The sequence below is a fragment of the Terrapene carolina genome, unplaced genomic scaffold (assembly GCF_002925995.2).
Source record: "Terrapene carolina triunguis isolate 2854851 unplaced genomic scaffold, T_m_triunguis-2.0 Scaffold189, whole genome shotgun sequence".
In the NCBI taxonomy this organism is placed as follows: domain Eukaryota; kingdom Metazoa; phylum Chordata; order Testudines; family Emydidae; genus Terrapene; species Terrapene triunguis.
In genome coordinates, this window is record NW_020664540.1 from 15,590,048 (window position 1) to 15,606,654 (window position 16,607).

Here is a 16,607-nt window from a genome sequence, read left to right on the forward strand (position 1 = left end):
TCTCTCGTTAGTCTGTTTTTGAAGTTTTGCTTATAATTTTGCCCAACTCTAACCATTTGGTTGAAATTTTAGGCAGGAATGTTCTGTGCTGAGTACGCCAGCTGACTTTTTTTTTTTTTTGTATTAATTTCAGCAAAAAAAAGTTCAACCATTTCTCAGATCAAAGTTAAGGAATAATATGTTTTGCCCTTGTTAAAGTTCTTACAACCATTTTGTTGAGAAGTTCTAGTGCCTCCATGCTGTGGAACAGGGACTTGAAATTTGACACTTAAACTAAACTGGTATTTCCTAAATTTGAGTGCCTGACTTTGCAATCTATTATCTTAATATAGTTTTTAGGTGTAATGTTTTTTAAAAACTAGTAATGAAATTTGTTGTAATTGAATCTCACTAAAAAGGTTTTTTTGAAGGTAATTCTTTACTAGCATTAAACTTTTAATTGGCATTAATAACTCTCTCTTATGGCCATATTTTTTATCATCAGTGAAAGTTGAAATCATTGTATAAAATTCATTTTGTTCATTTTCTTGTTCTCTTGACAGATCCTAATTTTGTTCGCACTTTCCTTACTACCTACCGCTCCTTTTGTAAGCCACAGGAATTGCTGAGCTTGTTGATTGAAAGGTAAACAACAAACATTTATTCTGAAGACACTGGGGTGTTCCAGTTTCGATTACTTGCTCCTTCTCTTCTGATGTTTGCAGTGCAATATGGCAGCATGTTTTGGTCTGATTTAACCTTCCCATATGTAGGAAAACTTTATACAAGTCATGAATTGTATTAAAACAATATTATTTTTTTAAAAGGAAGGGAGAGGAAGCAGAGGGAATGAAATTTTAACAAAGGCTTATTTTTTCCAAAATGTTAAATGTCATTGAAGTTAAATAGACGTTAACAGAAACAATATACAAATGACTGTAGGCCATGTGAATACTAGAAAAATACAAATAATTGAAAGCTATATTTATACTAGAAAAGTACACTGTTTAAAATCAACGTAGCTAAATTGGCACAAACCCCTAATGTGGACACCCTTAAAACAGTAACCAAGCGCAAGCCTGGGGGTGTCTCTACACTGCAGCTGGGGCCGCGGCTCTGCTAGCTGCCTGAGGATGTACCCAGGGGGGTTTGTACTCAGTTGGCTAGCCCAAGCTTTAACCGGTGCTCTGCTACTTTCAGTAGCAACTTTCTGAAGCTAAAAGTGACAAGCCCCGTTTTTTCTTGTGTATTAAAATTGTATTTAAATTGTAAATTACATTTCAGTGTTTTGTAGATGTCTTTGTTGTCTAAGCTTTAGACTAGGGGTCTCAAACATGTGGCTGGCCAATGGAGTTACTTCCTACGGCCCGCCATAGGCACTGACTCCACCGGCAGCCAAGTTCCCCTCCCCCCCCCGGAGCACGCCGCGTCCCTGCTCCTCTGCCTACCTTCCAGCGCTTCCCACCGCCAAACAGCTGTTTGACAGTGCTTAGGACTTTCCAGGAGAGAGGGGGTGGAGCGGGGACATGGCACGCTCAGGGGAGGAGGCAGAGAAGAGGTGGGGGCGGGGATTTGGGGAAGGGGTTGGAATAGGGGCAGGGAGGGGCAGAGTCGGGGTGGGGATTTTGGGGAAGGGGTTGGAATGGGGGCGGGGAAGGGGTGGGAAGAGGTGGGGCAGAGGCAGGGCCTCATGGGCTAGATGAGCAGTCTGAGGTATGAAGTTCAGCATGTATGATTCTTTGCTGTGAGTAGTTGTAACGATGCGGTTCTGGTGGGACCTAACTGAGAGTGCCAATTCAGGACAAATTGCTTAAACAGTGCAGTTACAGCCCAAGGCTGGGGTTTTTCCACCTCTAAGGCAAACCAAACCAGCCAGACTAAGAGACTTTGGTCTCACCCCACTGGCTAACCACAAGTCACACAAGCAATTCCCTTAGACACTCCAGTTTCCCAGTATCACCACCAGTGCCACTCGTTATGGGGACAAAAGGTTATGAAAACCAATACTCCAATAAAAGAAAAAAGGTTCTTCTGATCCCAAAGGATCAAGCCCCAGACCCAGGTCAATATACAAATCAGATCTTACCCACAAATCATGCTGATGCCAATCCTTTAGAATCTAAAATCTAAAGGTTTATTTATAAAAGAAAAAAGGTAGAGATGAGAGCTAGAATTGGTTAAATGGAATCAATTAGGCTTGTAGCAGTGATGAAATTAACTGCAGGTTCAAATCAAGTCTCTGGAGTACATCCCCAGCTGGGATGGGTCCTCTGTCCTTTGTTCAAAGCTTCAGTTTGTAGCAAAGTCCCTCCAGAGGTAAGAAGCAGGATTAAAGACAAGATGGAGGAGAGGCATCAGCCTTTTATAGTCTTTTCCAGGTGTAAGAACACCTCTTTGTCCTTACTGTGGAAAATTACAGCAAAATGGAATCTGGAGTCACATGGGCCAGTCCCTGCATACTTTGCTGAGTTGTAAGGCGTGTTTGCCTTCTCTCAATGGGTCAGTTGTATAGCTGATGGTCCTTAATGGGCCATCAAGCAGGCTAGGCAGAGCTAATACCAACTTGTCTGGGAAGTTTCCCAGAAGCATAGCATAAGTTTGAAATACAGACAGTATAGAGACAGTATTCATAACTTGAACTACAAAATTGATACACACATATAGACAGCATAATCATAACCAGCAAACCATAACCTTGTCTTAGACACCTCATTTGACCCCCTTTATACAAGATTTGGTGCCACTACAGGACTTTGGTTGCAACCATGTTCTATATGCTCCCAGTTCAAATCAATAACGTGACAGTAGTTGGGAAGAATGTTTGTTAAAAGTGGCAACATATTTAGTATGAATAGCTACTTTAAAAATTTCCTGCCATTACAGCTGTGTTGATAGACGGTTTGTTAGTATAGATCATCATCAGTGTTACTGACCACATGAGGAATAGTTACAGGTGTTTATATTTTAGTAAAACCCCTCTTCGCATTACAGTTTAAAAAAGTTAATACATTGACTTTTAATAACACACTAGATTACTCTTCATTTTTGATTATACTTTTGTATCGTTGTATGAAAAGGTTTCAGTGATGCGGCCCTCGGGCCAATGTACTAGTCCTCATGTGGCCCTCGTGGTGATTTGAGTTTGAGATCCCTGCTTTAGACCCTGATCCTGTAGATACTTAAAGCACATTATTAAAATTAGGCATGTGCAGGGCTGGATTAAGACCATCCAGGATCCTAGGCACACCATGACGTGCGGCCACCATGGCGTCACCTCAACAACTCACCCATCTTGCCGTGCCAGAGGCAGGAGGCATTGTTCTTCTGCCAAAGAGAGGCACTGGTCCTGTCCTGCCATCCCCTTCTTTCCCTTATAAGCAACAGCAGAATTCCCTTTCTTTCATGGAGAGGCCGGGATGGTAATGGGGGCAGCCCAGTACTTAATCCAGTGGTCTGGACCTGCTGCATTTTTTTCCATCTGCCATACATAGTCCTCTGCTAGAGTGGTGAGAGTGGATCTTGGCATTAACATCTGTGTAGAAAGCTATTGTTTCAGATTGTTTGCAGACATCACTGCATAGATTACACTTGGGTCACCTTTTCAAGCTTCTCTTTGCTTGCAGCCATGTAGACTAAAAACTTGCATGATTTTTAAAGAAACGAAAGCAGATATATACTGCCCTCTGTTGTGTGACTCTGAGAAATGGGGCCCTGGGCACAGGTCTGTGCCTCAATCTAGCCCTGAGCATGTGCCTGAGTGCTTGCACAACTGATTGAAATCCTTAGATTTGCCCAAACCACAGGTTCAAATCCTGGCAGAGTTGACTGAGCCCTTCAACTTTACAACGAGAGTAAAATAAGTTCAAAATGCAGATTACCGTGTGTGGGTTTCTGGGGACTTAAAAAAAAAAAAAAGTTACTATATATTCTGCCTGGACATTAAGGAACCTGTGTTAGTTTTCGTAGGAGGGAATATCTGACCCAACCTCCTTGGCACAACAGTTCTTCCACCCTCATTGTGTGCTGTGCTCTGGTTGCTTACCTCTGTCCCAGTGGTGAAGCTGTGTCTGTGAAGCTTTATTGGGATCCTTTGAAATGAAAGATGATACATCAGTTTCACTGATATTAATATAACTGCACTGTCTTTTTGGTCTGTGTTTGTACAACACATAGCACAATAGGTCCTGGTCCATGACTGAGGGCTCCTAGGTGCTGAGGGAATACAAATACACCTCTACCCTGATATAACGCGACCCGATATAACATGAATTCAGCTATAATGCAGTAAAGCAGCGCTCCGGGGCGGGGCTGCGCACTCTGGCAGATCAAAGCAAGTTCGATATAACGCGGTTTCACCTATAACGCAGTAAGATTTTTTTGCAAAAAGAACAGGAGTACTTGTGGCACCTTAGAGACTAACAAATTTTTGGCTTTTAAGATTTTTTTGGCTCCCGAGGACAGCGTTATATCGGGGTAGAGGTGTAATTAATAATAGTACTGGCAGCACAGTGGTTATGCTTGAAACAGCACTGCCATTATAAACACTTATTTTCAGCCACAATTTTAAACTGAAACTTCATGCCTGTTTGTGCTGAGATGACATTTTTGAAAAAGTTTGATCCATTTGGCTATTTTTGAAGTATGTTGCCTATCTTCTGGGGCACAAGAATTAAAAATAAAGATGGTAAAAAACAAGGCATGTGCTTGTATCCTCCTCCTCCCTTTTGTCTTTTTGCCTTTCTAATATAAGCTTTTTTGGATCCTGGGCCAATGTGTTTGTAGTACGATAATGGTCCCATCCTGACCAAGGCTTCTGGGCATTACCCTGCTACCAAACAACGATGATAAAAATTTAGTTATGAACTGTATAGCCCCATAAACATACACAGTGCTTTTAAAGCTATATAGAGGATATGATCCCTACCAAAATGAGCTTGCAGTCTAACACAAGGTATAGAACTTCTCAGGTAACACAGAGTGCAGAGAAATCAATAGGGTGACTACACACCTCTACCCCGATATAACGCTGTCCTCAGGAGCCAAAAAATCTTACTGCGTTATAGGTGAAACCGCGTTATATCGAACTTGCTTTGAACCACCAGAGTGTGCAGCCCCACCCCCCCGGAGTGCTGCTTTATCACGTTATATCCGAATTCGCGTAATATCGGGGTAGAGGTGTAATTTAGGAGGGATTCATGGATGAAATGGGTTTATTTGGTTGGCAAGAAATGACCAGTTAAAATGAATGATACAGCTTGACAAGACCAAAAGGGAATAGTGGAGAGAGGGAGATTAATTGAGATGTAGACGTGGGTTGTATTTTGTAGGACCTTGAAAATAAAGATCTTTAATTTGATGGCTAGTGTCAGGACACAAATGAAGGCTAATGAAATTATAAGCTTTGAAAAGAGCATTACTGCATTCCTTAACTTTTCATCAATGCACCAAAGGTGTAGATTTTCAGATAGTCTTGAAGTAAATCAAACCTGGAATTAGAGCAGCATATACCCACTCGTGCGTTGCTCAGGAGTTTTCACTGTACTTAAGTAAAAACATAATTAAAATGGTTTAATTGGTTTTATATAAAAAGGTTTCATCAATAATCAGTTTTGTGCTTTTGTTCATAGGTTTGAAATCCCAGAGCCTGAGCCTACTGAAGCAGATAGGTTGGCAATAGAGAAAGGAGAGCAGCCAATCAGCGCAGACCTGAAAAGATTTCGCAAGGAATATGTCCAGCCAGTACAACTCAGGTTTGGGTGCCTTTATATTTCCTGCATCAGATCCAAATTTTAGTTCAGTTTGTGTATCCTGTTTTTGAAGACTGGTATCGAGTGTTAAGTTGTTAGTGTGGCCAGGCTATGGACAATGATAATCCAAAGACATGTTATGATTAGTCATTTAGGATTCTGTTGGTTGTTACAATCATATGTCTGTTCCATGCTGCTCACAACTGAAAACTGAACACACTACAAAAAAGCCTGTTGCTCATTGTGTTAAAATGGTGCAGGTGAGGTATGTACAATTAAAATTACTCCTCTTATATTGAGTGACTGTTTGTATAGGTTATAGCCACAAAGGTAGCCTAAGCTAGTAACCCTCTTTCCTTTTACTCTTCAGTTCCATTGCTTTTTTCAGTCCCTGTTCCAGCCCCGTTGATGTATTTGTACACAGGTAGCTTCTCATAGCTGTGCAGTTTTCTCTGCAGCACTATTGATCACCATAACTGGCCTAAGAATTGGCTTCCCTCTGAAGTCTGATCTGTAGGAATGTTTACGATAGTACTTCAGAGAGAAATTGCTGTTTTTTCCATTAGTACTTCCAGTCACTCAAGTGCTGTGGAGTCAGCCAGGCTATTTAACAATAATAAATTGAATTGGGAGCTACTTTAAGGCTCTTAATTCAGCTTTTTAAGGTTAACACTTTAAAGAACTAAAGCCGCATTTAAGATTATCCTGTTGGTGAATGCCTTGTTTTCATCTTGCCCTCTGGAGGTAAGCAGCTTACCAATGTACACCCTGATTAGGCATAGTGCTTTTAGAGTGTGGATCCCTAACTTTGTTTGCTATTAAAATAACCTTTTTACATTTGTTTTTCAAGAGTTCATCCAATGTATTTTTCTACTTTGATAAATCATTTGTAATAGAAAATGAAATAGAGTGGGAAATTTATAAACAGTTTCTTGCTACTAACATCTATAAAATAATTTTTGTGACGTATTTCCTTCTTTTATGGCTTGATGAACTGTTTGGAGACTATGTCTCTCGTCCTTCTTTATGAGCCCAGATTTCTATCTGTTCAGTAGATCTGGCTGAAATCCAGTTTTTATTGAAAGGTTTTCTGGGGCTCTATCTTTCAGCAGTACTTAGTTGCCTGACTGGCTACTTTTGGCCGCTTCTTATACAAGCTACATTGGGGATATGAAATACTCTTAAACTAGTGGTTTTAACAGAAAGTGATCCAAGGGCCCTAAACTGCATTTAGGCTTTGTGGGGAGGGGCAGTTTAAAACTTTAACTTTAAACTGCCATTTACTGCACACACTCTTGTGGCTTATTGTTAAAATTTTGTTCTTGGGAGAAATTAGAATTGTCTGTGGGTTCTAATAGCTTGAAACTGAATTATCTACTGGGATTCAAAAGAGAAACAAGGTGGATGAGGTAATATATTTTATGGAACAACTTCTTTTGGTGAAAGAGAGAAGCTTTCAAGTTTACACAGAGTTCTTCTTCACATCTGGGACCAGTATGGCTACAACAACATTGCCTAAGCTATAGTAAATCTGTCCTTTATCAAAGAGGTTAACAAACTGATTGCTCTACTCAGCAGTTAATGTATTTTTTTTTTTTCCCATCTGTAGTTAGCAGAATAATTTAAAACAAAAATTATGTTGAACTCTCCTAAGTCATCAGTGTCTTTGTCACCTTCAGGTTCAACTATTTCTCTGTTCTGCTTGGGACTTTACTTGAAGTGGTAGCTTCAGCTAGCACGGAATGCATGGCTCTCCTATTTATTGGACTGGGCCAGCATGAGCAGATCACATCTCACACACATAGCATGGATGTAATCTGCTTTGGGTGCAGTTCAGGGTTTTAGTTCTAATGCATCCATCCCTTTATGGTGCTGAATCTGGCTGTTTTAGGGAGTGCGTATTTTCTATATGCAAACTGATAACGGCTGGAATCAGCTGAGATGTTTTTGTTGACAAAGTCTACATGAAACTCTTAAATGGAGGTAAGTTGATTTTGCTGGAGGGTACCCATCTATGGAACCTGCTTTTTCTGGTCCCTTAGCAGCGCTTGAGTTTATTGACTTTCAGAGCATGGTGCAAAGTACACCTCTACCCCGATATAACGCTGTCCTCGGGAGCACAAAAATCTTACCGCGTTATAGGTGAAACCGCATTATATTGAACTTGCTTTGATCCACCAGAGTGTGCAGCCCCGCCCCCCCGGAGTGCTGCTTTACCGCATTATATCCGAATTTGTGTTATATCGGGTTGCGTTATATCGGGGTAGAGGTTTATAGCTTTAATCTGGGCCTCTACAAGTTATGGTTTTATAGGGTGGTATGGAGAGAGATTTGTTTGTGTGAGTTGATATGGACAGTTTTAATTTGTCATGCATCTAGATAACAAGGCAGTAGGCCCAAATGAATCTAATAAAGTTTGAGGCATCAGCTCACGGGGGTTTTTTGCCTGGAGGAGAGGAGAGAAAAGCAAAGTTTCTCATCTTAAGAGTTCAAAGGACAAGTGTAATCGTACTTTGGTTCTAAAGGTTAATTTGACGCTTAATGTTTAAGAAAGTAGAGAGAAGGCAGGTGAAAACTTGTATTTCCTGATCTTAAGAGAAAAAAGTGGATCTTGTACTGTTCCTTTCCTTTCATGTGAATAAAAGGGTATAAAAAAGTCTAAGATTATTATTATTATTATTATTACAACACTGACTTTTGATATATCAGCTTTTAAAATGAAAAATGTAAATAGGAAAGAGAAACAATTAGAAAACCTCTGCCTTTTTATAAATGGTAAATGTTAACTAACTTTTTCACTTGAGAAATGTGCTAATGATAGAAGAATGTTGGATTTTACTTTATTCTTTTGTTATGCAGGACTACTAACTGTAGTCTGTAACCTATCCTTTAAATCAGTTTCTGTACCAAATGACTGGAGGATAGCTAATGTGATGCCAATTTTTAAAAAGGGCTCCAGAAGTGACTCCAGCAATTACAGGCCGGTAAGCCTGACTTCAGTACCGGGCAAACTGGTTAGAACAAAATTGTCAGACACATAGATGAACATAATTTGTTGGGGAATAGTCAACATGGTTTTTGTAAAGGGAAATCATGCCTCCCCAACCTACTAGAATTCTTTGAGGGGGTTAGCAAGCACCTGGACAAGGGGGATCCAGTGAATATAATGTATTTAGATTTTCAGAAAGCCTTTGACAAGGTCCCTCACCATAGGCTATTAAGCAAAGTAAGCAGTCATGGGATAAGAGGGAAGGTCCTTTCATGGATTGGTAACTGGTTAAAAGATAGGGAACAAAGGGTAGGACTCAATGGTCAGTTTTCAGAATTGAGAGAGGTAAATAGTGGTGTCCCCCAGGGGTCTGTACTGGGCCCAGTCCTGTTCAACATATTCACCAATGATCTGGAAAAAGGGGTAAGGAGTGAGGTGGCAAAATTTGCAGATGATACAAAACTACTGAAGATAGTTAAGTCCCAGGCAGACTGTGAAGAGCTACAAAAGGATCTCTCAAAACTGGGTGACTGGGCAACAAAATGGCAGATGAAATTCAGTGTTGATAAATGCAAAGTAAATGCACTTTGGAAAACATTAATCCCAACTATACATATAAATGATGGGGTCTAAATGAGCTGTTACCACTCAAGAAAGAGATCTTGGAGTCATTGTGGATAGTTCTCTGAAAACATCCACTCAATCTGCAGCGGCAGTCAAAAAAGGGAACAGAATGTTGGGCATCATTAAGAAAGGGATAGATAAGAAGACAGAAAATATCATATTGCCTCTCAATAAATCCATGGTATGCCCACATCTTGAATACTGCCTGCAGATGTGGTCGCCCCATCTCAAAAAAGATATATTGGAATTGGAAAAGGGCAACAAAAATTATTAGGGGTATGGAGCATATGCCGTATGAGGAGAGATTAATAAGACTGGGACTTTTCAGCTTGGAAAAAAGACACCAAAGGGAGGATATGATAGAAGTCTATAAAATCATGACTGGTTAGGAGAAAGTAAATAAGGAAGTGTTATTTACTCCTTCTCATAACACAAGAACTAGGGGGTCACCAAATGAAATTAATAGGCAGCAGGTTTAAAACAAACAAAGGGAAGTATTTTTTCATACAACATACAGTCAACCTGTGGAACTCCTTGCCAGAGGATGTTGTGAAGGCCAAGACTATAACAGGGTTCAAAAAAGAACTAGATAAATTCATGGAGGATAGGTCCATCAATAGCTATTAGCAAGGATGGTGTCCCTAGCCTCTGTTTGCCAGAAGCTGGGAATGGGCATCAGGGGATGGATCACTTGATGATTAGCTGTTCTGTTCATTCCCTCTGGGGCACCTGGCACTGGTCACTGTCAGAAGACAGGATACTGGGATAGATGGACCTTTGGTCTGACGCAGTATGGCCGTTCTTATGTCCTTCTATGTTCTTATGGTTTACTCTTTTGGGTACAATCTTCCATTAATCCCTCCTCTTTAATAATAAAAAAAAAAAAAAAAAAAAAAAACACTGACTGTTAAGACTCAAAAGTTATTTTCTCAAAATTCCAGGATTACCAAAGTTAAGTTTCCACACTCAGTTGTGACTCCAACCTATTGTGCATATGCATTGTGATGGTCCTTAATTACATGATTGCATACTGTAACTTCTGCAGAACCCATGCTTCATCAATGTGCAGGTTGACTGGACTTGAGGGTTCATAAAAATTAAAAGGATTATTTTTTTTCCTTCCTCTCCTCCCCCCCTTATTTTTCAGGATATTAAATGTTTTTCGACACTGGGTAGAACATCATTTTTACGATTTTGAAAGAGATCTGGAGTTGCTCGATAAACTGGAGACATTTATTTCAAGTGTAAGAGGTACGGTAACTGTTACAATCCATTTGTTCTTTTTACTTTCTAATTCATTCTGGGGGTCTATTCCTGCTAGCTCTTACAAACATGAGTCACTTTACTCACAGGAGCAGTTCTTTTTACTCATGTAAGTACTCCAGTTGAAGTCAAATCTCACGTGCATAGACATTGCAAGATTAAGTCCGAAACCTAAATAATACCAGACATTACTATGTTGTTTTATCAAAGCTTATTTAGCAGTAAATATTTAAGATTGTCATTGTCTGAAACCAGTATGGTCTCTCTAGAATTCAAAACACTTTAGGCTTGGAAGGATTAGGTTTTTTTTTATCGGCAAATATCAATTTCCTCGGACACACAAACCAACAAAAAAATATTTCCATTGATGATAATCAAAATTTACAGATCGGCAAGAAAAATGTTGCTTGAGATTATATTAGAGTTTGATTTAAGTATATTTACTTTATATATTTTGACATGATAGCGACAATTTGTGATGTAATGGTTATAAAACAAACTCTTTGAATCTGTGTCTACTGTGATCAGATGTCTGACTCCCCCATAATTTCCTGAAACTGTAAACATTTGAATTGATAAAAATCGGAAAAAATACTTAACACCCATAATTTTGCACAGCGGTGATAATTTAAATAAAAAAATGTTAAAAAATAAACCAGTATAATCTAAATATTTTTAATTGAATTCTGCCTCTTTCCAACTTTAAGTTCCTAGAGAAAATTTTTCCTCAGTGAGAAGAAAAAATGTTTTCCCTACTGGAACACTGATCCTTTTCCATTTTACTATCCTTGTCCTGAAGACCCTGCACAACAACCATTACTCTTCCAGAAGAGGAGAGGTGAACAATAAAAACCTTTTAGCTTCAATTAGTGTTACTTCCTTAGGTCTTGTAGTTAAGGCTGCAAGTCTGTCACTAAGGTCACAGATGCCGTGACTTTCTGGGAACTCCATGACTTCTGCAGCAGCCGATGCGACTGGGCCAGGAGCCGCCTGAGCAGCTCAGGCAGCCTCTGGGCCAGCCGCACCGGCCACTGCTGGGGCAGTCCACTGTGCCCCCCCGCAGCAGCAGGAGTTTGGGTGTGGGAGGGGCCTCAGGGCTGGGGAAGAGGGTTGGGGCATGGGAGGGGGTGAGGGCTCCAGCCGGTGCTAACCTTGGGGGAGCTCCCCGGAAGCAGCGACATGTCCCTCCCTCGACTCTTAGGCGGAAGTGTGGCCAGGCGGCTCTGTGCACTGCCTCCGCTCACAAGCGTTGTCCCCAGAGCTACCATTGGCCGTGGTTCCCGGCCAATGGGAGCTGCAGAGCCACAGCTCGAGGCGGAGGCAGCACATGGAGTCCCCAGGCTGTGCCTGTGCCTAGAAGCTGAGGGACATGTCGCTGCACAGGGCGGGGGAGGGCGCCTGCCCCCCCCACCCCCCCCCCCCCCCCCCCAGCAGCAGTAGGGGTCCCAGGCTGCGTGCCACCACCTCCCCCCTCCCCAGAGCACCCGTGGCACCCCTGGGCCGCCCTCCCACCCCCCAGAACACCCAAGATTTAGGGGTATATAGTACAAGTCATGGACAGGTCACGAGCCGTGAATTTTTCTTTACTGCCTATGACCTGTCCATGACTTTTACTAAAAATACCCGTGACTAAAATATAACCTTACTTATAGTTGAACAGTGTGATAACATTCCCTAATGCAGTGGCTGTCAACCTTTCCAGACTACTGTGCCCCTTTCAGGAGTCTGATTTGTCTTGTGTACCCCCAAGTTTCACTTCATTTAAAAAGAACAGGAGTATTTGTGGCACCTTAGAGACTAACAAATTTATTTGAGCATAAGCTTTCGTGGGCTACAGCCCACTTCATCGGATGCATAGACTGGAACATATAATAAGAGTGTGTATATATATATACATACAGAGAAGATGCCATACCAGCTCTAAGACGCTAATTAATTAAGATGACCTATTATCAGCAGGAAAAAAACATTTGTAGTGATAAGATGGTCAATTACAGACAGTTGACAAGAGGTGTAAGGATAGTTATCATAAGGAAATAGATTCAAGTAGTGTAATGACTCAGCCATTCCCAGTCTCTATTCAAGCCAGAGTTAATGGTATCTAATTTGCAAATCAATTCAAGCTCAGCAGTTTCTCATTGGAGTCTGTTTTTGAAGTCTTTCTGTTGCAAAATTGCCACCCTCAGGTCTGTTACTGAGTGGCCAGAGAGGTTGAAGTGTTCTCCTACTCGTTTTTGAGTGTTATGATTCCTAATGTCAGATTTGTGTCCATTTATTCTTTTGCTTAGAGACTGTCCGGTTTGGCCAATGTACATGGCAGAGGGGCATTGCTGGCACATGATGGCATATATCACATTGGTAGATGTGCAGGTGAACGAGCCCCTGATGGCGTGGCTGATGTGATTAGGTCCAGTGATGGTGTCACTTGAATAGATATCTATCCACATATCTTGAATCTATTTCCTTATGATAACTATCATGCCCTGCCCTGAGAGTCTGTCTACACTTAAAACGTTGCAGTGACACCTCTGTAACAGTTCAGTGAAGATGCTGCCTACACCGACAGGAGGGATTCTCCCATTGGCATAGGCAATCTACCTCTCCAAGAGGCGGTAGCTAGGTTGATGGGAGAATTCTCCCATCAACCTAGTGCTGACTACATTAGGAAATTAGGCCGGTTTAACTGCGTTGCTCAGGAATCTGGATTTTTCACACTCTGGTTATACCGACCTAATTTCCTAGTGTAGACCAGACCTGAGTACCTCTCCCAGACCTGAAGAAGAGCTCTGTGAGGCTCAAATGCTTGTCTCTGTCACCAGCAGAAGTTGACCCGATAAAAGATTTTACCTCACCCACCATGTCTTTCTAATGAACTAATACAATATATTGTAAAGTCATCATATAACTAAAAACTGTAAACTTGAACAAATAGGGCCAGACTATCAAAGTTAACTACAAAACAGGTGCACCCAAAAATGTGCACTCTTTGTGCCTGTATTTGCATATGGAAATGGGTAACTGCATACCTAACTTCTTTGCGCATGCAATTTCCTGATTTGCATACACAAATGTAACCTTTGGTGGGTGCACAAATTGTTTGTTAAAGAAAATAATTTGGCCCATGAACTTGAATTTTTCTATCCCATTCTATAAAACGTATACAAATTTGTTAATCTTTTCCTTAAGTACTGAATGCTAACCTTATTTCATATCACTCTACTAGTTAACAAGCAGAAGTGTACATCTAACAAAAGGATCATTTGAAAAAGCTGTTAAATCATTAGTATGAACGTTTTTAATGTTTTTTTACAGGCAAATCCATGAAGAAGTGGGTAGAATCCATTGCTAAGATTATCAAGAGAAAAAAACAAGCTCAAGCAAATGGAATTAGTCATAACATTACCTTTGAGAGCCAACCTCCCCCAATTGAATGGCATATTTGCCACCTTGGACAGTTTGAGATGGACCTGATGACACTACATCCAATAGAAATTGCTCGTCAGCTAACACTTCTAGAATCTGATCTCTACAGGTAGTTATTCAAAAAATGTGTGTGTTCCTTAGGTAAATTTTTGTTGGCTCCATAAGTCACACTATTTGCACTAGTCAGAAGCATGAATTTCCTTTTCTGACCGGAGAAAACTAGCAGGATTAATATGGAAATCTAAAAGTATGTTGCTTTTATTTGTAAAAATAAAAAAGGGCTGGTTGCTATATGTAATCCCACTTTACAGGTTTGTAATGGGAAATTATAGTGTTCTCTGCAATCACTTTTAATACCTACCCTATATTTGGCTTTCATTTGTAATAGAAATATTGAGTTAATCAAATTGCATTCAGCTTTAGCAAGAAAAAAATCTTTAATTTGTAGAATCAGCCTGAAGTATATTCTTCTCTTTTATGATTTGCCAAGTAAGGTTTGCTCACCTTCTGTCCTATACCAAAGTGTTTATCCATCAACATATTAGACTTGTGTCAACATAACCAAACTTGTATAGTAAATAATTAGGACACTAAAATGCTGCAGTGAGTAGACAACACTCAAACATAACTGGGACATATGTGAATTCTCAAAATAAAAGTTTGGGGGGATCTTATAAAAAATGCTTGTAGCATCCTAAAAAGAACTTTATTCTCTAGGGGCCCTCATAAAAACTAAGGTATTTAAACTGGGATTTTTGAAAGGTTTGCATGCTACAATGGCAGAAGGATTTCTAATAAAATATTTCTTTTTGCACATGAGGCTTTTACAGGGTTTGTCGATCCCCATTCCAGCAACACATTACTCGTGTTTACCCATTAGACAACGAGAAGTTTTCTTTGTTCAGGATACTTATTTCTTCCTTCAGAAGACAAAACTGAGTCCTTAGTAATTTTCTAATCTGAAAATACACCACTGATGTTCTTTTAACAGAGACTGGCATTTTCCAGAGTCCATTAGTGCCCGTGTTGAAATACCAGTCCAATGATTATTTTGAATGACTGTTCCATGATGGATTTTATTGAATAATCTGTACCAAATGTCATGTCACAAGTAAGGGGAAGAAATAAGTCTTCTACCGCAAACATGGAACATATGAATATTAAGTATTAAACACTCCCTTGCCTCATACTTAACATTTTCTTTCAATAGGGCAGTGCAGCCATCTGAACTTGTTGGGAGTGTGTGGACTAAAGAAGATAAGGAAATTAACTCCCCAAATCTATTGAAAATGATTCGGCACACTACAAATCTTACTCTTTGGTTTGAAAAGTAAGTACAGGGGATGTTAATGTACTGACATGGAATCAAGTTAAAGTTCAGGGATCGCTCAGTTTTTCTTACAGTTTAAAGGAGATTCCTTTATTTTGAATTATAAAATAGTTGTTGTGTATTTCAGTAATCACTATCTTAGTTAAAAGCATTCATTTTGTGCTTGGCACAGTCCAGGACATAACCAAAAATCTGCAAGGCAACCTACTCCTTTTAAGTTTTAAACTGCTTATTTCAGTGAAAACACTGAGAAGCTTAGGGTAGTGGTCTTCATTTTGAACTCCTGTTCTCTATGGTGGCTAAACACTAGATTTCAGTGCCTAGCAAAGCAAATTTCCTAATTCCAACATTTCCTAATACCATGTTTCTTGACTAGGTGCATTGTGGAAACAGAGAATTTTGAGGAGCGAGTGGCTGTGTTAAGTAGGATAATCGAAATTCTGCAGGTTTTTCAAGAGTTGAATAATTTCAATGGTGTGTTGGAAATAGTCAGTGCGATGAATTCTGTGTCAGTGTACAGACTAGATCATACATTTGAGGTAAGTCTTCTGAGTGACTTGTGCATCCTTCTTAAGAGACTATCAAGAAAAACAAATCATATACCATTTTTTGAATAAACACTGTTTCTTTACAGTTACTTTCTTTATAAGTGTAATGTGAAACACTCGTGAGGAATATTATCAAAAGTAGCATATTAAGCGTCCTAGGTGCCACAGGGGATTTGTAATGGCATCTGGAGTCTTTCACCTGTAGCTTGACAGCTCAAATCCAGCATGGCAGTGATTGAATGTCATGACTAAGGCTAAGGCCTTGGCTACACTTGCAAGTTACAGCGCTGGGGCAGGCTTTACAGTGCTGTAACTCACTCCCCGTCCATACTGGCAGGGTACTTACAGCGCTGTATCTCCCTGGGTACAACGCTGCAGGTACTCCACCTCCCCGAGAGGAATAACAGCTGCAGCGGAGTGGCTATGGCTCACGGGTGTGAGTGTAAACGCTCGCAGCGCTGTACTAATCACCTTGTCAAGTGGCCAATCCCAGGGCCAGCTTTAACTTTTTTTGCCGCCCAAGCAAAAAAAAAGAGTGCCGCCCTCCATAGCGCTGCCATAACACACACACCCTCAGCACCGCACCGCCAAACTCCCCCGCCGAACCCCCCCAGCCCCCCCACGGAGCGCAGCGCTGCCGAGCCCCCCAGCCCCCCGTGGAGCGCCATGCAGCTGAACACCCTGACCCCCCGTGGAGCGCTGCC

At 40.7% G+C, this 16,607-nt stretch overlaps 1 protein-coding gene across 1 annotated transcript in view; it reads left to right on the plus strand.

Annotated features, from left to right (window-relative positions):
• Positions 1–16,607, plus strand: part of SOS2 (SOS Ras/Rho guanine nucleotide exchange factor 2) — a gene marked incomplete at its 5' end in the record, with an annotated part of 78,195 nt that overhangs the window by 46,041 nt on the left and 15,547 nt on the right. Inside the window, 6 exons of the mRNA XM_026654218.1 lie at positions 543–624; positions 5,607–5,729; positions 10,487–10,590; positions 13,915–14,134; positions 15,236–15,355; positions 15,732–15,894. Coding sequence (XP_026510003.1) covers positions 543–624; positions 5,607–5,729; positions 10,487–10,590; positions 13,915–14,134; positions 15,236–15,355; positions 15,732–15,894 — 812 coding nt within the window. The remainder of the gene's footprint in view (positions 1–542; positions 625–5,606; positions 5,730–10,486; positions 10,591–13,914; positions 14,135–15,235; positions 15,356–15,731; positions 15,895–16,607) is intronic.